General features: G+C 47.6%; 1 protein-coding gene across 2 annotated transcripts in view; it reads left to right on the top strand.

The window, feature by feature from the left end:
• The window catches only part of hectd2 (HECT domain containing 2), a 206,144-nt gene that overhangs the window by 80,867 nt on the left and 102,101 nt on the right, over positions 1 to 23,176 (top strand). For both annotated transcript variants that reach the window (XM_085994823.1, XM_085994824.1), the window contains exons 4-7: positions 6,013 to 6,115; positions 17,614 to 17,703; positions 18,453 to 18,517; positions 23,009 to 23,054. In XM_085994823.1, the coding sequence (XP_085850949.1) occupies positions 6,013 to 6,115; positions 17,614 to 17,703; positions 18,453 to 18,517; positions 23,009 to 23,054 (304 nt within the window). The remainder of the gene's footprint in view (positions 1 to 6,012; positions 6,116 to 17,613; positions 17,704 to 18,452; positions 18,518 to 23,008; positions 23,055 to 23,176) is intronic.

The following is a 23,176-nucleotide window of genomic DNA, read 5'->3' as shown; positions in this document are numbered from 1 at the left end:
TCCCGAAGGACCGAGAAGTTATTGAATCTGCGGCGCGCCTCCCTGCTGCCGTTGATGTTGAGGCTGGCTATGGTTATCTTCATGTCAGAAGCATAGTGCAACCTCTACCTACACCTAACGGGGCGAGGAAGCGCAGCCGCTGGTCCGCCGCCACTTCCTCAGCAGCCCAGTGAGAAACGTTGTGAGCCGACGCAGCTCGAGCGGGTTCACACCCTCGTCCGCGCCCAAGATCTTAACGGCGGCGCGGACGGAATCGATGAGCAGCGCCAGCTCCGACCACCTGTCGAGGGCCAGCCGGACCTTATTGCGCTGACCCAGGCACGTGGCCATAAAATCCCGGAGTTCCCTTACGGAAATGAGGGGAGACTTGGCAAGGGGCACGAGGTCATCCATCGCCACGTCGGCGCTGGAGTCCGAATCGTCCTCCGTGCCCATCACCGAGTCCCCATCCTCCTCCAGGGGGTCGTCACCAGCGGCCAACCCGTCCGCCGCGCAGTGCGAAGCGAACGACTCGGCCGCGCCAGCCAGCCCCGCCTCCGCCCGGATCCCACCCCCAGGATCGGCGGCAGAGGATTTCTCCCTGGGCTCCTCTAGGGGTGCCGGGCCAGAAGACGGCGGCGGTTCAGAGCTCCCCTCCGCCTCAGACGCCGGAACGACCGGAGAAACCGGGGAGAGAACAATTTCCAGCTCCTCCAGTACGTCCGGCACCAGAGACGCAGCCAGGGGGCCATCCTCCTCCCCGCCACCAACCTCCGACCCAGCGGACGGGGGGTTTTGAATTAAAAGCTCTACCAGGACGAGCATCCCCTGGGAGACGTCCGGGTCGCATTGGGCGAGCTCATTATCCTCGAGCTCGCCCGACCCAACCCCCAGGCTGCCCGACCCGGCGAGGGGTAACGACACCGATAAAAGGTCAACTTCAATTACTGCCGCGGGTTGTTCCGCAACCCCCCCCACGGGCAGGGTCTCATCCCCATCCCCGGGAGGCACGTGCTGGACAGACACATCTGCCTCAGCCTCCCGAGGGACAGGCGACCCCTGCCGATCGCTGGTGATGACGACAGCGCTGGGGGGGCGGGGGGGCGCAGTACCCGCGGCGGGCGACGACTCCCCCTGCTCGGAGGGACCTTCCTCCTCCCGGTCCTCCTCCTCATCCAGGGGGTCGCGCCTTCTTTTTAGCACGGAGGGAGCGAGGGAGACCTCCATGTCTGCAAAGGCCTCCTCCTCGACTCCCTCCGGCGGAGCAGGTTTGTCGGGTTCCTCGGGCCCGAGCCCGGCCGCAGGTATTGGCATTACCGCTGCGGCGGTTGCGGCCACAGGCTCGGGCACGGGGCCCCTCCCGCTCACATCTGCCCTGATCAACTCCGCGAGGAGCGCGGGTGTAAGGGGCTCAAGGGGCAAGGGCTCACCATCCACGGGGGGACCTGCCCTAAGGTGCTTCTTTTTTCCCCGCGCCTTCTTTCCGGCCGGACACGCTCCCTCCCCCCCGCCGGAGGCCTTGGTGGCATCGGCCCCCGACGTCAACCGCGCATCAGACGTACTTGACGCGTGGGCAGATCCGGGGGGAAGGGCGGCGGCGGCGGCGCCAGCCTCGGCCGCACGAGATGATCCGGCGGCCTTGGAGGCAGGGCAGTTCCTCCTGATGTGCCCCACCTCCCTGCAGGCATGGCACCTCACACCGTCCGACGTCCAAAAGGCGCGGTAGGCGGTCCCCTCGTGGAGGACGACGAACGCCCCTTCAGTGTCCTCCTCCCGCGCCAGCTGGATAAACAGCTGGCGCCGGAAGGAGAAGACGTGGCGAAGGCTGGCCTCCCGGAAGCCGAGCGGGATGGGCGTGATCCCCGACCTCACCTCCCCAAGTTGTCGCAAATGGGGAAGGAGGAGCTCACCAGGAACATAGGGCGGGACGTTGGAAATAATGATCCTCTGCGCGGTGGCCTCGAGAGGATCCACCGGCAGGAAGGTCCCGCCCACGGTGAGCCCCTTGGCGACAGCCAGGGACACCGCCCGCTCCGACCCCAGGAAGAACACAGCCTTCCCATACATTTTCGAGGCCGCGACGATGGCTGAGGGGCCGACAACCCCAGCCATGGCCTTGACGCAGGCCTCGATGGTCATAGTGGGGTGAGTGTAGCTCTTCACCCCAAGCTTTTTTGTTATTAATCGAAAAGGTGACGGGGCAGCAGGAACAGCGGGAGCAGCTGTGGCCGTGGCTACCACTCTCGCATAGGTCCCGGCTGGCCCCGCCACCGGCGAAGACGCAGTCGCCATTCTGGGGTGCTTTTTTTAAGGGCTACACTCACCCCAAGTCACAGGCCTGAAGGTGTTAATGGCCTCGGTGTATATATATTTTTTTTGTCCTCTATTGAGCAGAGGGAGCTGATTAAAATGAGGACACACCTCTCTCCTTATTGATTTAAATTGGGAGAGTGGCCTCTCCCCTCTGCTCAATTGGCAATTAATAAAATAGATGAAACTAAGGTGCCTTAGAAAGACAGGCAGAGAGAGACAAAGAGAGAGAGAGAGGTGGGGGGGTGGGAAGGAGGGAGGCCGCAAAGGGCAGTGTTGCCACTCAGGATGGTGGGTGGGTGTAGGCAGGGTTGCACTCTCCGATGGAAAAAGTCTTTGGTGATGGTGGTCTTCTGGCAGGGGGAGAAGACGTCTTCACCTGGAAAAGCTGGAGAAGCCCAGGCTTAGTCCTGCAACAGGTCTTAACGATGTAATTAAATTAAATTAAAGACTTCACCTTGGGCAGCTCCAAGCTCTCCCAGGGCAGGCAATAGAAGGGATGCTAATTAGTGGTGTGTGTGGCCTAGCTTTTAACAAGAGCACACACACACACACACTACACCCCTTGATGATCCGGCCTTGCTTCTTCTTTTCTCCCCCCACCTAAAATACAAAGTCTTGGGAGAGTGCCCCAAATAACACCCACCTGTAGATGTTCCGGATGAAGTTTTCTTCCCTCCTTTCAAGCAGTTGGTTTCTCTCCCCTCTCTCCCTCTCCTGAAGTGGAGGCCAAATTGGGGAGGCAGTGATAGAAAGGCCTCTCCCCTGGTTGATGTTGATGTAGGCCTCCTTTCTCCTTCTCCTCCTCTGTCCTCTCTCTCCAGGCACCTCAGTTGATGTAATGATGGTGGAGTTGGTGGTGGTGGTCCAACGTTCTCCTCCTCTTCCTGGTCAGGGGACCACCACTTTAATCCACTCTCCAAAGTCTGGCTGCTCCCTCTGCTCGTGCTTGCAGCTGAACAGAGGGTAACTTAAGACTGACGTACAGAAGCCTGCTATGGCTTTATATACAGGGGTGGTCACTGCCGGTACTGCAGTATAGAATCAGTTCTTCTCTTAAAGGTACATACACAACAGGTTTGAGCTCTTTTAACTGCATACATTACCCTTTTATCTGTTTCTCTTCTGGTTGATACCCTTCATGGGGACCAGTTCCTTCTTGCTATAATTCTAGGCCTAGACTTTTTTTTAACTAATCTGGCAGAATTACTTGCCCTGAGCCCTCTGAACAAGAATAAGAATGTGTGGGCATCTAGGACACATATGGCATGTCACCAAGCACATTGGGCAAAGCAACTAAGTTGCAGTCAGTGATTAGGTTTAATCAGGGTCTTTTCAGGGAGCATTGCTTGCCTCTCTTTGACAACCAGATGCAAGTTGCAGTACTGAAGCAGCAGGCAATGTATCAGTAGCCAAGTCTGTGGTTTATCTTATTTTGCTGTGGCTTGTGGCCAAAATGCATATTTCTACCCTGCCTTGAGAGTTGCAACTGAATTATTAAACACTGATAAAGGTAGTTTCATTGGACAAGTGGGAGCATTGCTGGAAGCCTCTAAGTAAAAATATAAATCTAATGCAAAATCTAAAAGGTTAAAGATATGGCAGGCATGGGCAGAGGAATCGGTCTACATTGAGGGTTTCTAGATTGTTGTCTTTATTTTTGCCCTAGATTGCATGTAGAATCATAGAAATTTACAGCACGAAAGGAGGCCATTCGGCCCATCTGTGCCGGCCGTAAAAGAGCAATCCAGCCTAATTCAACTTTCCAGCCTTATAGGTTACAGCACTTCAAGTACTTTTTAAATGTGAAAAGGTTTCTGCCTCTACCACCCTTTCAGGCAGAGTTGCAGACCTCCACCACCCTCTGAGTGAAAAAAGTTCTCCTCAACTCCCCTCTAATCCTCTACCAATTACTTTAAATCTATGCCCCCTGGTTATTGACCTCTCTGCTAAGGGAAATAGGTCCTTCCTGTCCACTGTATCTAAACCCCTCATAATTTTATACACCTCAATCAAGTCTCCCCTCAGCCTCCTCTGTTCCAAAGAAAACAACCCCAGCCTATCCAATCTTTCCTCATAGCTAACATTCTCTAGTCCTGGCAACATCCTTGTAAATCTCTGTACCCTCTCTCTCGTGCAATCTCATCTTTCCTGTGACCAGAACTGTATACAGTACTCTAGCTTGGAGCCTAACTAGTGTTTTATACAGTTTAAGCATAACCTCCCTGCTCTTATATTCTGTGCCTTGACTTAGAAAGGAAAGTATTCCACATGCCTTCTTAACCACCTTATCTACCTGTCCTGCTACCTTCAGGGATTTGTGGACATGCACTCCAAGATCCTTCTGTTCCTCTACGCTTCTCAGTATCCTACCATTTATTGTGTATTCCCTTGCCTTGTTAGCCCTCCCCCAATGCATTACCTCACACTACTCCGGATTGAATTCCAGGCCTCGGGAAACCCGGCAGCTGAAGGGAGGCGAGGATAGCTTTGGGGAGAAGGTAAGTGCCTTTACAGCACTACTTGTGGGCCAGGAGTGACAGGAGTGCTCCCCCCCCCCCCCAAATACAAAGACCCCTGGGGTCAGGGATCGGTCCCCGTCCCCTGGGATCAAACTGTTCCCCTGCCCCCCCGGGGTCGTGGATCAGACCTACCTGGGGCTGAGCCCTGCTCCCCATCTGACTTGGAAGCCAAACCTGTCAATCAGGCTGACCTCCGGGCGGGGAACCTGTCAGGACAAAAGATGCATGCTGTGGAGTTAAAACCCCACAGCATACGGGGAAACCCGGACTTTCCCAACCGAAACTCTGCCCCCTCCCCGCCTACGTAACCCGCCCTGTTAATATCCAGGCCATGGTCTCCTTTTGCTCCTTGTATTGACATTGTCTCAAGGCAGCTACCTTGAATATCCCTCTTGGTCTTGGTTTGGTTTGAGCCCAATTTCGCCTTGGGGTCGGAGTGGGGAGGGTGGAAACCCTGGACAAGGCCAAGAATGACTTTTGGCAGATCTGTGTTGGCAGCAGCGATTGGGGCACCCCAGTTAAGTACCCCCTCTTTCTAAAATGGCACTATTTTGATAAGGCTCCTACAGTATGTGAGAAATGCCTGAATAACTGAGAAAGTAAGATTACCTATTTTGTCAAGTATTAAGTCATTTTTGAATAATATCATCCCTCACACACCATAATCCCTACTGGTCATCTCCATAGGCCCTGTTTGGGGTCATTATGATTTTATGGATAAGGAGTTTTGAAGGAAGTCATTTTTGAAATAATGTAGGTCAAAATCACTGAGCTATTGTGTGGGTCCTGGGCCTTTATACATAATCTGAGAGTCGCAGAGTTGTAAGGGAGATGGTGTCTATGACATCAAGACAAGAAAACATTAATGTGAATCCCCAGAACCATCCAAGTCCCTACAGTGTGGGAGGATTGCTATCATCTGAAGAACTATGAAGACCTTACAAGGTAGGCAATTTTACTATTCAGAAGTCATGAACTGTGTAGATTATTATTATATGTTGCTTGTATTCAATCTACCTGTATGTAACAAGATTCATGATAATAAAGATAGACCTGTTCTACATGATCTAATTCTAAACCAAGGTAGACCATAATTAAGGAGTACAGCACTATTCATTCAGTAATGCAGACATTTAATTATGCTAAACCTTATTAGTTTGATTAACAGAAATGTAATGTACAAGTTTTTTTTTGATTACAGAGAAGATGTAGAAAAGGCCAAGACTTCAGGCGACTGGAAAATTGTACATGATTTTTATTCAACAACATTTGATTCTTTTCTGGAAATTAATGCAGCTTTCAAGGTATACAGACCACACACACCGTTTCATTTAGCTCCAGTAAGAATTCTGGGCTAGGTGTTACACCAATTGATTATAAATGCACAGAACACCTAATCTACTTTTAAGATGATTTTGAAGTTTTTGGTATCTGTTTCTAATGAGACATATTTGAGAAGGGTGCTAATTTTTTGTTCCCATAAAATGCAGTGATCCAATGGAGATGTAGATCACAAACTGTCTTCTAAAAGTATTGGCCCGGATTTTGCGGTGGTAATGATGGCGAAACTGTCAGCGTCCGCCGTCATTACCCCTCTGAAACTGACCGTGGCTTCAGGATTTAGCACGTGCAGATAAATGTGGAAATCCTTAAGTTGTGGTCAGTCATTCACTGCTCTGCCACAGGTTGCGCTGTGGAACTCCCCATAGCCGACAATCAATTGAAATCACTTGAACTGACGAAAACTTCCCTTCTGACTCCATTTCCTGGTATAACTTGGATCCAATAGCTTCCTGTAGAACAGATAAATCATGTAATTTGTCTTTTTACAGCTTGCTTCTAAATGTAACCTGATTCATTCATGGCTTCCAATGGAACCATTTAAAAAAATAGCATTAATCTTGAACTTGCTGAAGATGTGAAAATCCAGTTAAACAGAGAAAAGAGATTTATCTTTAACAGACTTAAGGTTAAGAGTGTGTAAAATAATCCTTTTAGTCATAAAATGTGCATAATAATTGGTCTTATTACCAACATAACAACTAAAGCAACAAAATAATTAGGAGAAATCAAAATACGTGCAATTAAAGACAGGGCAGTGGATTTAATCATGACACTGTCCATTCTAGTAAACTGGCACTGTTCCTATTCGGACAGTTATATAATGGAACATTTGTGAAGTTTGCATATTAGGATTGACAAATTACTTCATTCCCCACAGCTTCTGTTAAAGGTTTCATTGTCTGCCCACAAATCTACATATTTTTTGTACTGGAAGATTTTTTTAAAAATCATACACAGTGGATAATGTGCTGAAATTTATAGTTATTAAAACTGGGTTGTAGCAAAGCTGAAGGATTTACTGAACATTGACTGCGTGGTAAAGTAAAACCCATCAGAAAAATTAGTAGATTATTAAAATATTTGTATATTAATGCACTGAACTGAAACTGTGCTCCCCAGTTAGTCAGACCAGTTTGAGATTCTCTCAATGGGACACTAACATTAAAATGGGGGCACTGCTCAATGCAGAATAGAAACCACAGCGTCTTGATCAGTGTAGAGCACAGAGACCAGAGTGTGGTGATCAGTGTAGAACACCGAGACCAAAGTGTCTTGCGTTAGTTGTTCCCAGCTGGGGCACTATAGTTGCCCTCCGCAACCCTGGGCTAGGGAGGGGAAAATTGCTCAAAGTTGTTCATCTTGATTGCTGTCTAGTGACTGCTTCTGGTATGTGTGCTCAGCCCAATCCTGTTCTCACGTGGGGTTAGGGAGCCGTTCAGTGGGGGTGGGAGGCTCCCTGACGCTAAAGTGGTTGGGTGTATGAAGAACAGTCGCAGCAGTAACCATAGCAGGAGAGGGTAAAGCAGTTGTGGCTGTATCAGGAATACAGTAACTGTACCATGGAACCAAAGAGTGCTGGTTGTCCCAAGAGGCCCCTTAATGGAGGGTGTGGGTAAGAGAAATCAACCTTGATCACATCAGCACCATCAGTAGCAGCTTGGAACCACAGCAGGTGGGTGGAAAGAATCCCGAGGCACTAGGAGCACTGAAGGTAACTGTGACCGCAACATCAGTAGCAGCTTGGAGCCACAGCAGGTGGGTGGAAAGAATCCCGAGGCACTAGGAGCACTGATGGTAACTATGACCGCAACATCAGTAGCAGCTTGGAGCCACCGCAGGCGGGTGGAAAGAATCCCGAGGCACTAGGAGCACTGATGGTAACTGTGACCCCACCAGCAGTAGTGGCAGTGGAGCATCAATAGTGGTCGAGCTGCACCAGAAAAGCAGATGGGCTGTAGCTGTAAGAGGAGCACAGACTGCAGCTACTGATGAGTGCAAGATGTAAGAAAGGATCAAGACTGAAGCCTCAGTTCCCCATAAAGGATTAGGCTGCTAGATGAAAAACTTATTGGATGGATTTCCAACTGGACGGGGCAATTTTATCAGTAAGCTCAATTTTTCTTTCCACAGATTATTATACTTTATATGTTTGTTTTTCTATAAATTGTATTTTTAATCAGTGTATAGTTGGCTGGCTGAAGAACAGCATGCAGCTGACAGAAATTTGGAAAAATTATTTTGAGTGATTTGACTTTTTTTACTGCAGTAGCTGGTTCCTAATTGGGAGGGGGGGGGGGGGAAATTTCATTGGTTTTGTGTGGGTTGATGGCTCGTGACTGGTAGGTTTTCCTGCCTACTTGTATGTGAGGAAAATAGTATGATTAATTTTACAGATAGTAGTTACTTGACCCAATCATGTGCGATTGTGACGCTTTCAAATATGGCACTGAGGTCTGATGGATACAGATTAGATGCAAAACTTTTAGAATGGTATATTAAAATATTATATTTTTGCTTATTATAATGTCAATGAATTATGGAGATGGAAATTTCAACTATTACATCGACAGATTATTAAATTGTCCCTTTTCTGAAGAATTAGCAAGGCAAGGTGTCCAACTTTTTGGATCAGAGGCGCAAACATTGAGTTGCATTGCATATGACTAAAAATCCAACTCGCCACACTAAAAATCGAAACCACCCCTCCTGTACCTTCCCCCCAGCACTGGCAAAACTCAGATATCTGCAGGTGCTCCCAGATACTGCCTCTCCACCCCCACTCCCAGACATTAGTCCATGTTAAATGCTGATAACCACCAGCACCATCCCACGGAACTCCCAAACTCTTCCTTCATCCCACTGCAGAACAGTGACAGACTCCAAAAACCAGTCTCCTCCACTCCCACCCATCACACGCTCACAGATTCTTCCTCCCACTTCCAGTGCTCCGAGGCACCAGGCCCATGTCTCCTAGATCCTATCCTAAATGAGTACTTCCACCCATGTCCAGCTCTTTATGCTGTATGCCAACTGCAGGCGCTCGCTACCTATGACCCCTGCATTCCCACTCCTTCCCAGCTTGAGTTCCCAGGCCCACTTTTTCTCTACCTTAAGTGTGTTCCACTACTTTCCAAACAACATCTTCCTTGCCTGATCCTGATACCTACCTCCAAAAATGTATGTGTTGCCTATCATCTTGCTGCTAATCTTGGGCTTTGGAAAAGGATGAGAAATAAAAATGTAGCACAAGAGCAATTGACAGATTGCAAGAGATATAGAAGAAAGAGGCGACATAGCGAAAGAGATTGTAAGAAAAAGATTCATAGACAAATATATGCACCACAAAAACATGAGAGCCATACAGAGATATAGGACATTTTATTACATTAAAGGTGCTTCACAGGAGTATTATAAGACAAAACATTTGACACCGAGCCACATAAGAAGAAATTAGGGCAGATGTTTGGTCAAAGAGGTAGGTTTTTAGGAGTGTCTTAAAGGAGGAAAGAGAGGTAGAGAGGTTTAGGGAGGGAATTCCAGAGCTTGGGGCCTAGGCAACAGAAGGCACGGCCACCAATGGTTGAGTGATTAAAATCAGGGATGCTGAAGAGGGCTGGAGGAGATTACAGAGATAGGGAGGGGCAAGGCCATGGAGGGATTTGAAAACAAGGATGAGAATTTTGAAATCAAGGCGTTGCTTAACCGGGAGCCAGGGGAGATAGGTGAACAGGACTTGGTGCGAGTTAGGACACGGGTAGCCGAGTTTTGGATGACCTCAAGTTTATGTAGCGTAGAACATGGGAGGCCAGCCAGGAGTACATTGGAATAGTCAAGTCTAGAGGTAACAAAGGCATGGATGAGGGCTTCAACAGCAGATGAGGTGAGGCAGGGATGTTACGGAGGTGGAAATAGGCGGTCTTCGTTATGCTGTGGATATGTGGTCAGATATGACACCAAGCTTGCAAAGAGTGTGTTTTAGCCTCCGACAGATGTTAGGGAAAGGGATGGAGTCAGTGACTAGGGAACAGAGTTTGTGGCGGGGTCCGAAAACAATGGCTTCGGTCTTCCCAATATTTAATTGGAGAAAATTTCTGTTCATCCAACACTAGCAGTCTGGCAATTTAGAGACAGTGGAGGGGTCGAGAGAAGTGGTGGTGAGGTAGAGCTGGGTGTCGTCAGCATACATGTGGAAAATTACGCTGTGTTTTCAGATGATGTCACCAAGGGGCAGCATGTAGATGAGAAATAGGAGGGGGCCGAGGATAGATCCTTGGGGCACACCAGAGGTAACGATGCAGGAGTGGGAAGAGAAGCCATTGCAGTTGATTCTCTGGTTACATTTAGATAGACAAGAATGGAACCAGGCGAATGCAGTCCCACCCAGCTGGACGGCAGTGGAGAGGCGTTGGAGGAGGATGGAGTGGTCAACCATAATAAAGGCTGCAGACAAGTCGAGAAGGACGAAGAGGGATAGTTTACCTTTGTCACAGTCACAAAGGATATAATTTGTGACTTTGATGAGAGCCGTTTCGCTACTGTGGCAGGGGCGGAAACCTGATTGGAGAGATTCAAACATGGAGTTGCAGGAAAGATGGACACGGATTTGGGAGGCGACAACACGTTCAAAGACTTTGCAGAGGAAAGGGAGGTTGGAGATGGGACGGTAGTTTGTAAGGACGGAGGGACCAAGGGTTGGTTTTTTGAAGAGAGGGGCGATGATAGGGACTAGGGCATCATAAGTGGTGGTGAGGGTGTGGTTGAGCAGATCAGTAGCTGCAGAAACGTCATGGTAAATGGAGGGCCAAAGGCTGGACAGTTGGGATCTCATAAGTGCAGTTGTAAGAGAGTTGGGAGAGAGTTTTTTTCCAGTGGTAGACACAGAAGCAAGTAGGGTTGCTGGGGGGAGGGGGGTGGGGGTGGAGAGCGAAACGGGGAAGTGGTCAGAGGTGGTCTTATCTGCGATTGACACGATGGGAGGAGAGATGCCAAGGTTGAGGGGGTGGCCGTGAATATGGGTTGGGGAGTTTACATGGAGGGAGAGATTTAAGGAGGATAAGAGGCTAGTGAACTCAGAGGAGAGAGAGCATGATGAATTGAGATGGAGGTTGAAATCACCGAGGATGAGAAGTCGCTCGGTGCAGAGGCTGAGGGAGGAGAACAGTGAAGATATCTCAGTAATAGCATTTTTATGGTACTTGGGTGGGCGGTAGAGAATGAGAGTTTTAAATGAGAGGGGTGGAATAAGATGAGGTGCTCAAAGGAGGAGAAAGTGCCGGAGGAGTAGGGGGACAGACCAAGGTGTGATTTGGTGATGAGAGCCATACTGCCACCACGGCGGTCTGGGCGGGGCAAGTGGTGGAAGGTATGGCCAGGCAGGGAGGCTTCATTTAAGGGTAAGGTGTCATCACCCCTCAGCCAAGTTTTCGTCAGGGCCATGATGTCGATGCAATCATCCACGATAAGCTCATGGATGGCAAGGGCCTTGTTCGCAAGTGAATGAACATTCTGGAGGGAGATGCGGAGAGTGTTGGTGATGGCTGATCTACTGCCAGTGTCCACAGAGTCAGCGCTGGGAGGGGTGAGTTGGACGGGGAGGAGATTGGCAAGATTAGCCCCCAGTGGGTGCATTGGGTGGGAAGGTCGGCGAGAGAGTAGGATGGGACAGTTGGGGTTGCTGGTCGTAAGGAGGCAGCGAGGAGTGTCGGGGTGGGACTTTCAGAGGATGCCAAGAGAGGCACAGAGGGAAGCTGTAGGCTTATCTAAGAGGGAGTCAAGCCTGGGACAGCGGCAGGAGAGTAGGAAAGTGGGAGAGTAATGAAGGTTTGGAATAGGGATTTGGGAGGGCAGAGTATCCGAGAGAGGAGAGATGAAAGGAGGCATGATGAGACGAGAGAGCGGTCAGGGAGGGATAGAGAGAAAAGGAAAAGGGGGCGGGGAGAAAAAGTGGTAATAGAAGTGAACGGCTCAGGTCCGGAGCGGCAGCCAAAGTGCGCACGCGAATGGACACAGGGAAAAGCTCAGGTTATATAGGCCTGGTTATGCAGTAATTAATGGGATACATATTTCCTGGTAGTAGCAGTGAATAGGTTGGGAACAATAGTAGGGAAACCAGAGTTAAAGTCAGGGGTGCCGTGGAGGGATAAAGTTGACGTAGGTAGGATGGAGTAGGCATGGAGCATCGACGAACTGTTCATGTTCGGAGATGAGTGTAGCAGGCGAGTGAAATCCAGAAGCTATTTGAAGGGTAGAGAATTGGAGGATGGAGGTTATTGCCGTAGGAATGAAAATCGGTTGCGGTGCAGAAAGATGATGGCGACATTGACCCAAGTTGGAGGTCACTTCAGATCAAAAGCGGTGGAGAAAATGTAAAACCACAAACCAGCAACCAGCAAAGCTGAAAAACGAGTCACCAGACAGCAGTGAAACAGCAGCTGCTAGCCAGAAGCCAACAAAGGTGAAAACCAGTAGAACCAGCTCAGCAGAGAGACAGACCCAGTTTAAAAGTTATTTTAAAAATCTTTTAGCAGCAGGATCAGTGAAACAGCAGATGACTCTTACAGTGCAAGCCAGTGTAGTCCAGTGCAGAAGCGTAGTGGTGTAATCCAGTGTAGTCCAAAGCAGATACATAGCCTAGATGTCCAGAGAAGCCCAAGAGTTTGGAAACCAATTTGAGAAACCAATCTGGGCACATATCTTCAAAAGCTATTTTCCAAGTCCTTGTTGTTTTCTCACTTATAAATATACTCCGATTAATAAGATTTCTAACATAATGAACACCTTAAAAATTCTATAATACTAAAATAAAATGTAAAAACTCACCTATTTATTTAGCCACAGCATCTTCACCCGGCCATCTACTCGCTAGCAGCACATGTCAGTAACCCTACTATCAATCTCACCCCCAACTCCTCCCCATCAGCATCAAGACTTCTCTCATTTAATTTGGTCCAGCTCCTACCTCCCAACTGAGCCTTCACACTGCAATGGACTGAAGAATGATATTTCCCCTGCCTATGTTCTCTATTTATCCCACTTCCTCTTCTGATAAGAATCAAATGTATCACTTATTAGACTATTATTTACCTATTTGATTACTCTTTTTATCATTACGATTTATAACATACATTTACCTGTACCCAGAAAATTGCCTCTTCTATACAAACATCAAGTTGCTACCTAAACCTCTAAACTCCATCCATGTAAGTCTGTGAGCATATGGCATGGTAAATCCACTAAGTCTCCAGAAGTTACACATTTAAAAAGCAGTCGCAAGGCCTGCTTTTTACAAGGTAAGTGGTGAATTAATTAAAATTAAAACATTTTTTCCACAGGTTTATTATTTTTAAATACTTTAAAGAAAGGTAAGTTTATTTTTAGCCCCATTAGAAAATAATTTTTTTTTCAAAAGTTTAAATTATTGTTTAAAATAGTTATTTCATGTAATTTATAGTTTATTTAAAAAAAGGGATTTAAAAAAAAAATTATTTGAAGAAATAAGTGATGTTTTGGGGCTCGTAGTATTTATAAGTTTGACAGCACTTCCTGTCAAACTTATGAATGAAGCATTCCCTGCTCCAATTGGCTCCCCATGGCTCACGTGATCCCAGGGGACACATTGAACTAACTGCGCCCCTGGGATACGCAAGCACTGCGCACGGCAATTGGAGCAGGCCTAGGATCGGAATTCCACGGGGGCCCACAGCTCAACGGCCGGCGCGCTAGGTAAGTGTAGGTCGGGGGCTTACACCCGCGGGAAGCCCCCGACCCGAATTTCTGGGCAATATGTCTTTAAAGTAGAATTTCATCAAGAAATTGAAGCAGGAATGTACCCTTCTTACTAGCTGTTAGCATGGGGTGGGAATGCCGGCACCAATGAAATGTAACTTTCCTTTATTATTGCCACTAATCTCCAAATGCACTCTTGATCCTTCCGATATCCTTAGTATGTTGAAACCAAGACTCATTGCAGTCCCTACATTCAATTATTCTTTCCCTAGGACATAATAACTTTGAATCTGCTTATTTCCAGCACTCTTTGCTTTGTCCTACACTTATCAGGCTATTACAACTCATACTTGTCTTTTTTTAATTACTACTTTCTGAATTACTTCATCTCTTTTATTCAATTCAACCTTGCAGGTGTCTTTCACCTTGGTTTTTTCCATAAAGAAATATAATGATTCTGATTTTATTAAGGTAAATTAGGAGCATTCTTCAAACAGAAATTACTTCAGCCTAAACTTCCTCACCACCTCATTTCTGTTTCTTATATATCTTCTATATCTTCTATATATATAAAACAGTATGTCTCTCTGTCTGTCTCTCTGTCTGTCTGTCTCTCTGTCTGTCTCTCTGGCTATACAATCAAAAGTTATAGAGCGTACCTACACATATGTTATATCAAAAGAAAGCTCATCATTAGGGGACTCTTGTAGGTGTATTTACTTTTTGGTCGGACAAAAATTGTGCCGACGGTATCCAAAAAACGTTCAAAATTCTGCTCATTATCCGCTCATTAGCATCGAGTGGGGGCGGGTTCATTGTGTGTGCGGGTGGGCCATCCTAGAGTTGAGTGACGTGATGATTGACCAATCCTACAGTTCAGTGACCTGATGGTTGACCAATCGGTGTGTGTGTGGGCGGGCCTTATCATTCTGAACTGAGGTGAGTGTCAGCCATCTTGATTCGTAAGTTTATTTTTTTCCCCCCACTTTCTGCGTCTTTCTTTCCAAATCTAGATTTCCAGCAAAAAAAAAGTTGCTTTTAAAACACAAACTGTTTTTAAAAAAAAGTTAATTAATTTGTAAATCTTTTCTCTAACCTCTATAATTTTCCTACCTTTCACCGTTTTTGCAGGCCTTGAAGCCTGGGCCTCTGTTGCCCAGCCACGCCCGAGCTAGGCACCGCCCCTCCCGCTGGGCCCGCCCCACGATCGACGCCATCTTTGTAAAGGCTGGCGGCACGGGACTGGGCCGAGCGTAGCCGTCGCCGCCATTTTGGTAAAGGCTGGCGGGGCGGGAGGGAGCCTAGCGGGAGGTCAGTTGCGATCACCGTGGGGCTCAGGCTCAGCTGATCGGGCGCTCATCAGGGGTCGGCCCACAACACATCGACTGGAGGAGCGGCGGCTCTCTCTCCTTCCCCCCCCCCCCCCGCGGCTCGGGCGGGGGTCCGGTGCTCGGGAGGGCGGGGCTCGGGGGGCCGGTGCTCGGGAGAGCAGGAAGGGGGGGAAGGGTTACCCCGGCAACCGCGCCCGGCCCCCTCTCTCAGCCTCAAGCCGGCTCACGCCCGTTCCCGCGGCTGGGCTGCAGCGCAGGCCCAGCTGCAATCGGCGGTCTTGAAGCCGGGGCTTGGGAGGGTGTGGGGCGGGGCTTGGCAGGGCGGGAGGCGGGGCTCGGGCTGACCGGGGCGCTGCGCTCGGCTGGGCCATGTCAGTGCGTGGGGTGGCGCGGAGCCATCGCCGGCAGAGGGGAGAGGGTCTGCTGGCTCCCCCCTCCCTTTCTCCCCCCCTCCCTTTCTCACTCCCTCCCTTTCTCCCTTCCCCCCTCCCCCCCTCCCCCTACCCCCCCTTCCCCCCAATCGCTCGCTCTCTTCCCCCCGGTCGCTCGCTCTCTTCCCCCCGGTCGCTCGCTCTCTTCCCCCCCCGGTCGCTCGCTCTCTTCCCCCCGGTCGCGCTCTCTCTTACCCCCCGGTCGCGCTCTCTATTCCCCCCGGTCGCGCTCTCTCTTCCCCCCGGTCGCGCGCTCTCTTCCCCCCGGTCGCGCTCTCTCTTCCCCCCCGGCCGCGCTCTCTCTTCCCCCCCGGTCGCGCTCTCTCTCTCCCCCCCCCGGTCGCGCGCTCTCTTCCCCCCCGGTCGCGCGCTCTCTTCCCCCCCGGTCGCGCGCTCTCTCTTCCCCCCCCGGTCGCGCGCTCTCTTCCCCCCCGGTCGCGCGCTCTCTTCCCCCCCGGTCGCGCGCTCTCTTCCCCCCCGGTCGCGCGCTCTTCCCCCCCGGTCGCGCGCTCTCTTCCCCCCCGGTCGCGCGCTCTCTTCCCCCCCGGTCGCGCGCTCTCTTCCCCCCCGGTCGCGCGCTCTCTTCCCCCCGGTCGCGCGCTCTCTTTCCCCCGGTCGCGCTCTCTCTTTCCCCCGGTCGCGCTCTCTCTTTCCCCCGGTCGCGCTCTCTCTTCCCCCCGGTCGCGCTCTCTCTTCCCCCCGGTCGCGCGCTCTCTTCCCCCCGGTCGCGCTCTCTCTTCCCCCCCGGTCGCTCTCTCTCTTCCCCACCCCCCAGTCGCTCGCTCTCTCTCTTTCCCCCCCCCCCCCAGTCGCTCGCTCTCTCTCTTTCCACCCAGTTGCTCGCTCTCTCTCTTCCAACAACAACATGCCCTCAAAAAAGCCTCGGCACCGCCGGGCACTCCAGCTAGTATATAATAAAACGGTCCGTCTTTCCCTCTGCCTTTCCCTCTGCCTGTCCGGCTATACAATCAAAAGTTATAGAGCGTACCCACACATATCTTATATCAAAAGAAAGCTTATCATTAGGGGACTCTCATAGGTGTATTTACTTTTTGGTCACACAAAAATTGTTCGGACAGTATACAAAAATCGTTCAAAAATCCTCAAAACTCTGCTCATTAGCGGTTCACCAATCCTACCTCTCATTAGCGTTGAGTGACGTGCTGCTTGACTAATCCTACAGTTCAGTGACCTGATGGTTCACCAATCGGTGCGTCACGGGCGGGACCTAATCCTCCAGTCTCCCTAAACTTCGCCACCATTTTTTTCATCCCAACAGAGGCAGCACCAGCCAAACAAACCCCCACATTGCGACTCCAGGAGCAGCAGGTAAGTTTACACACAGCGGGTGGGTCATTGGCAGCGGTCGGCCATCAACCACGCGATCCGCGGGGGAGCTCAGCTGGGGTCCGTCTCGGCCCCAGAGCCCGGCCGGGCCTGAAGCGCTAGGCCCCGCACCGCCGGTATCACAACGGCACCGGGCCTGACAGAGGGAACAGACAGGGGCAGGGACACCGCGCGCCCCAAAATTGCCCTGGCAACGCCGGGTACCTTCAGCTAGTACATATATAAAGAAGAGCCAGGTTTCCAGCAAGTCCTTCGAAAATGACAGTACTGTAAGTGTGGCTGGTACAAGAGCAGGAGATGAGATGATGGTTAGCCATGTTTTGGCACTAGTTTGCTTCTGCAGTGAACCAACAGTTTATAACAGTGAGAAAGTGGCATGAATGTTGCATCTTCTAATGTTTTGAAACTCACTTACAAAGAGTGTACTTTATTTGGATTTACAATGTTTATAGTAGTAAATTGGAGTTGGATTGGCTCCTTTTTGATGACTCGGTTTCTTTTTGCTGTGTAAAGCAAATTAACATTCACGGCAATACAGATTTTGTTTTTTTTTGTGCTCATGCTTTCTTTATTTTTGTCTAACCCATGTCTTTATATTTTATTTTATCTTCCATTAATTCATAGCGGGATGCAAATGGACCTTTTAACACAATAGACGATCCAGGCATTAATGTTAAATTTACAAACAGTGTCTATGACGCCTTACTGAACACAGTGAGTATATTTTTAGCATCTTTAGCCAAATATAAAAAGTTAAAAACTTCAGTTTATAAATTGAATACCTTCCAGGGAAAGACTCTTCCAATACTTTTAGAGAATGCTACTTTATAAAATACAGTGACAGCACTGTAAACCATCGCAACCAGTTTGAGACTGGTACCTGCTTAGAGTGATAAGTTATACTGCTGGCTCCACATTACTGTCTGGCCAGGAAAAAAGTAGTTATACGTATATGTGCTTGCTGTGATACAAATCTATAAAAGTAAATTGTAAGTTTGAATCAATCCATAAATATTTGGAATACTGTATAATAACTTACAGTAAACATTAGTTATGAAACATTTACAAATGTGTTGCTGTCACATTACATGCCATCAAATGATGCAAAAGGATTTCATTAGTTAAAGCGATGCACCAAGTGTGCACCAAGTTACACACAACTGTACATCAGCGGCAGAATAATACAATGTGGAATATATGGTATAGTGCTCCTGTCTAGTGTATCCTTCAATCTACCATATGCAACACCATGGGAGATCTGCTAGTACTTTATAATGTTTGAGCATTACAGCCCTTTGCTAAACATTTAGTATTTGTTTATAGTGAATACTAATACAGTGTGGATATTAATTAATAAAATATACCAAAATTGATGTGTTGCTCTGTTTTGTACAATTAAAATCAATTGAATATATATATATATATATATATATATATCAACCACCGGTTGTTACTATTTTCAGCCCCAGGAGATCCAGAAAACAGTATTGAAAGGGATTATTAACAGTCTGCTGAGAGAATGGAAAGGGTAAGACTTAGATGTATCTTTTTAAATGAACCTAACAATTGTTTTGATGTTCAGCCTGTGGATTTGTTCAGTAATCTGGAATGCATTTGTTTGTAACAGATGCACGTGGATGGTAGATTCTGTTCTGATTTGCAGTGTATAGAGAAAAGCAAGATTATTACTGAACATGTTCCCAGTGATTGGATGACAGCATGCAAGGGCAGGAAAAGTTAAATTTTTCACACGTTCTTCCATGTTCCCATTGTTTTCAGTGGGAGAAGAGGGTACCATCTCTACAATCTCCAAAGAGGAGGAGTTTCCAGCCAGAAGCATAAGAAAAAGCAAATCCCTAAATGCCCATGAAGGATATTTATGTTCACTACTAACATTCATTAAAATGTTTTGTGAACTTGATATCAAGTGAGCTGTAGTTTTTGGGAGTCTTGGGCATAATGCAGAAGTACAAAAAAAAGTAAGAATTTGGGCTGTGAAATTCCTGGGTCTGGGAGGGTGGCACTGGGGACAGTACATGGGTGAGGGGGGCAGAATTTGGGGCAGGACTTGGTAACACTGGGTCTCTGCCCCATCCTACCCACAGTAAAAAATGTTGGCAGGCACTTCTTGCTACCCTTCCATCCTGATGTCATTGAAAGAAGCAGATTAGCAGGGTGATGTCCCTTGCCAGAAATCCCACCTATTATACCTGCATGATGCTATCCAAAGGCGGATGTTGGGGACTAATGCTGGTTTCCTAATGACAATCTGTCACACAGTGATCAATTGCATTTACGAAAGTGGCTCCTCCAAATTAATAGTATTTCTGGACACAGAAAACACTAATTTTCCATTGATTGCTGTCTATTGTAATGTCTCTTGTAGTCACTGTGTAACCTGATTAATTAAACAATCTACAGTGGTTTATAATTGCCATGGAGGGAATTACCCTTGTGGAGATGATACAGCACTTTTACATAAAGTATTTATGAACAGTGCATACTTATCACTATCACATAAGAATGGTATTATTTGCATTCATGCATGGTAACTTCCCACAGATAATAATCAATAATCATTGTAAGCAGCTAAATAGGCCTGATTATAAGCTTTTGATCTCTGAAGATTGTTACATGGTAATACTGATGGGCCAAAACTGAGGAATAAAGCTTATTTGCAAAGAAGATTGAGGAGTCCATGCTTTATAGACTAGGTGGTCGAGCTCATGGTGGACAAGATACTAAAGGAGAGACGAGCAAATTTTGAGATCAGCGGTCATTCCCCAAGGCATGTAGAGGAGGTCACAAACTGCAGAACATGAACTTCCATATAAGTCGAACATGAATGAATATCTTGAAAGACTGCAAAGGTTTTATTCAATTGCTTGGCTCATACAGCCCCTGGTTTGCACCTGCCCATGCTGATGGAAGGAATAGAGAGTATTTGCTTAGAAGAAGCTGCACCAAAAAAATGTTAGTCATATGACCAGGACCAATATAGGCACATTGCACCCACTAACCAACACTCAGCAGTGCCAGAGGATCAGACCGTGCTAAGGGTCAAAATGCCTTTGGAAGAATTCCCAATCCTGGTGACAACTGCTACGGCTTCAGAGAATTTTGGCCTAGTCTCGGTGAATTATATCCTCCCCCACAGCACAGAATGATAATTTATCTGTCTTAACTATGAAAGGTTGGTCACTTGTAACTCAAAACTTAAGACCCAGAAAAAAAATTCTATACCAATAAAGAACTACAAGTTCTGTATTTCTGCTCACTGATACTTTCGCTGTAGCTACAAGTGTAGCAGGTAAAACATTTTTGAAATCTTTGGCAACAGTATGAGTTTTTACATGTTTTACTTCCAACTACAGGTAGACTATCCTTTATCCGAAAACCTCGGGACCAGCCGAGTTTCGGATAAAGGAGAATTTTGGATTTCGGAAGGTGGGTCCGGGGGGGTCGGCGGGGGTCCGCGGGGGGGGTCGGCGGGGGGTCGTGCGCACGACTTACGCTGACGCTCAGCGTAAGTCAGTCGGGGCCGGCGGGGTCCGCGGGGGGGTCGGCGGTTGTCGGGGCTGGCGGGGTCGGCGGTTGTCGGGGCCGGCGGGGTCCGCGGGGGGGTCGTGCGCACGACTTACCCTTTATCCGAACTTCCGAAACCAGAACCCTCTAAAAACCGAAGGTTTTTTCGTTCGTACGCACGACTTACGCTGAACGAAAAAACCTTCGGTTTTTAGAGGGTTTCGGTTTTCGGAAGTCCGGATAAAGGGTAGTCTACCTGTATTATTAAAAACTGGAGTCTGTTCTTTCAGGCCCCTTTGTTCCCGCTCACTCTTTTCTCAATTACCCCGACCTCTTTCTCATTCTCCTCTCATCCATTTCTCATATTTACCCCTTACTTCTTCTTTTCTGCCCCTCTCAATACATTGTTTTTCATTCCCTTTTTCTAATCTTTTTCTCGTTCTTTCAGTTCCTCCCGCCCTCTCATTTTCATTCTCTCTTTCACTATCATTATTTCACCCTAAGTGGTACCTCCATTCTAGGCTTCTTTATTTTGCTCTGGTCAGTAGCACATTAATGGTTTATGCCCCTACCAGCTAGAATCCTGCTCCTTGTATGCTCTGCAGCCAGTTTATTTAAAAACTCAGCATGTCTTTGAGGTCCACAAATGCATGGACAAAGAGTTGCACTTTAATCACAAAAGAGCCCAATGGCTCACAGATGCCTGTTGGTCACTGCAGCATTAAAGGATTGCACGTGGAAAGAAAAATATCAGTAGAGCTGTTCTTGAGGATGCCTCATTAAAGGAACTTTGGGCAGTGAGGTCCTAGTGTTACCAATGACCAACCTCCTATCTAATCTCGAAGTCCTGTTCCCAGATGTACATTTGAAGGAAGTTTATGATTCACTCACAGTGGAACTCCTCACCCTAATAAGGTCAGAAACTTAGACAGTTGGCAGCTGTTTAAAATTACATTTACTGGGTGGAATTTAGTTGGTGATAAATCTTGAAGATTAACTGAGTGGGATTTACAGACTGCCCCAATGTAGTGTAGTTACTTTTACAGAACACATTCCATAGAGTTTACTCAGCAGCTGGACTCCTTTCTGTGTTTGTCATGCATAATTTTACAGTGTATGATCATTGTACTTTTTGTGTTAAACTATGTCTTAAAATGCACCCAAGAGTTTGAAAGGACAGACGTGATTTTAAAGATTTTTTTCATAAAAATTTGCTTAATGCATCTGATGATTTCTTGCATGTTTGTGTCTGCTGCCAATGAAGATTACCTGGCAAAATTGAAGATACTAATTCAGCTGAGATCGTAAAGGGAGAATGTTGCTGTGAAAGGGTACTTTTAGGGAGTTTTACCAACCACATCCATAAAAAGTGGCATTGTCCCTGGCAGCAGTGTGTATGTTTGTTGGCAAGGATCCTGGCACCCTCAGACTGCCTTAAAGTGGTGTTGGCAAACTCCAAGCTGCCACCAGCAGAGTTAGGGGAAGAGAGACTCTGTCCGCCTGTATTGTGTTTTTGCATTGATGCTGTTTAAAAACTGTTGATTAATATTGTTTCTGTAATGAGAATTAACTCCATTGATTGAAGTACAATTAGTATCATTCCAAAATTAATATCCTGAATGATGTGAAAGATATCTCCCTGTACTATATGAGGAGGAAAGGTCTTCCCTTTTATACAGTAAAAGTCTCAATTTATACTGGATGGATTCCACAGCACCAGAACAGAAAAAAACAATTGTTTTGAAGTCACACTTTGACTTTGTATCCGTGACTGGGGGAGGTATGTACATGGCTACAAATGAAACTGAATCTCTGGCATGCCCATGCTTATAGGCAATTCAGTCCTTGCAAGCTGGGGCATAAAAGATGGCTCAGTGTTTATATCATTGTGGGGGGTGGGGTGGTGCACTGCTGCCTCTAGAAGGATTGCTTGCTTTTGGAGGAACTGGAAAATCTTATCTCTTTAGAAAGTCCCGGGTTAAATCTGTGTTGTGTTAACTGGTCTCAGCTGGAGTGGCAGTGGGGCTGTTACAGTGGTCCCCGAGCTCCTAGTGTAGGGAGGGGAAGATTAACCAGGGTTCCATTTACTATCCAACGATACCTGCTGGAAAGTGCGCGTGCAGGCAGGATTGGCTACAATTTCCCCCATGGCCAAACAGCCTGCCAACACTTGTTGTCTAGCCTCCCACATGAAGAATGGCCACTTGAGTGATATATCAGAGCATGAAAAGTGTCATGGAACTGTACCGCAGCAGAAATCAGTGCCTTTAGGAGAGCAGGAGGGGAAAACTGGCAACAAAAAATACTGTTTGTTTCTATGGGATAATAGTGATTGTTTTTATTAGTTACTTATAATAATTCTCCAGTTGTATTGTGTCACCATTATTATTGGTGAAGCATCTGCATATCATTGGAACTTTGTACAGAGACTTCACCCCCCTACTCCTCCTCCTTTATGCTAATTCATATTGAATTCCTGTTGTTTTCTTTCTAGACCACGGACAAAAGACGACCTTCGAGCTTATTTTTTACTTGTGCAGGTATGAAACTGTAGTAACAGGTTATTTTTTTTACTAGACATCTATGATGTCAGATACATGGGGTATAGTACACAGTGGAAATAATACAATAACCACTCACAATCCTCTAGAATATTACTCCT

This window comes from Somniosus microcephalus, chromosome 8 (genome assembly GCF_052327205.1).
Source record: "Somniosus microcephalus isolate GS21.2 chromosome 8, FLI_Smic_1.0, whole genome shotgun sequence".
NCBI lineage: Eukaryota > Metazoa > Chordata > Chondrichthyes > Squaliformes > Somniosidae > Somniosus > Somniosus microcephalus.
The sequence above is the reverse complement of the archived record's forward strand: the minus strand, read 5'-3'. Positions and strand labels throughout refer to the sequence as shown.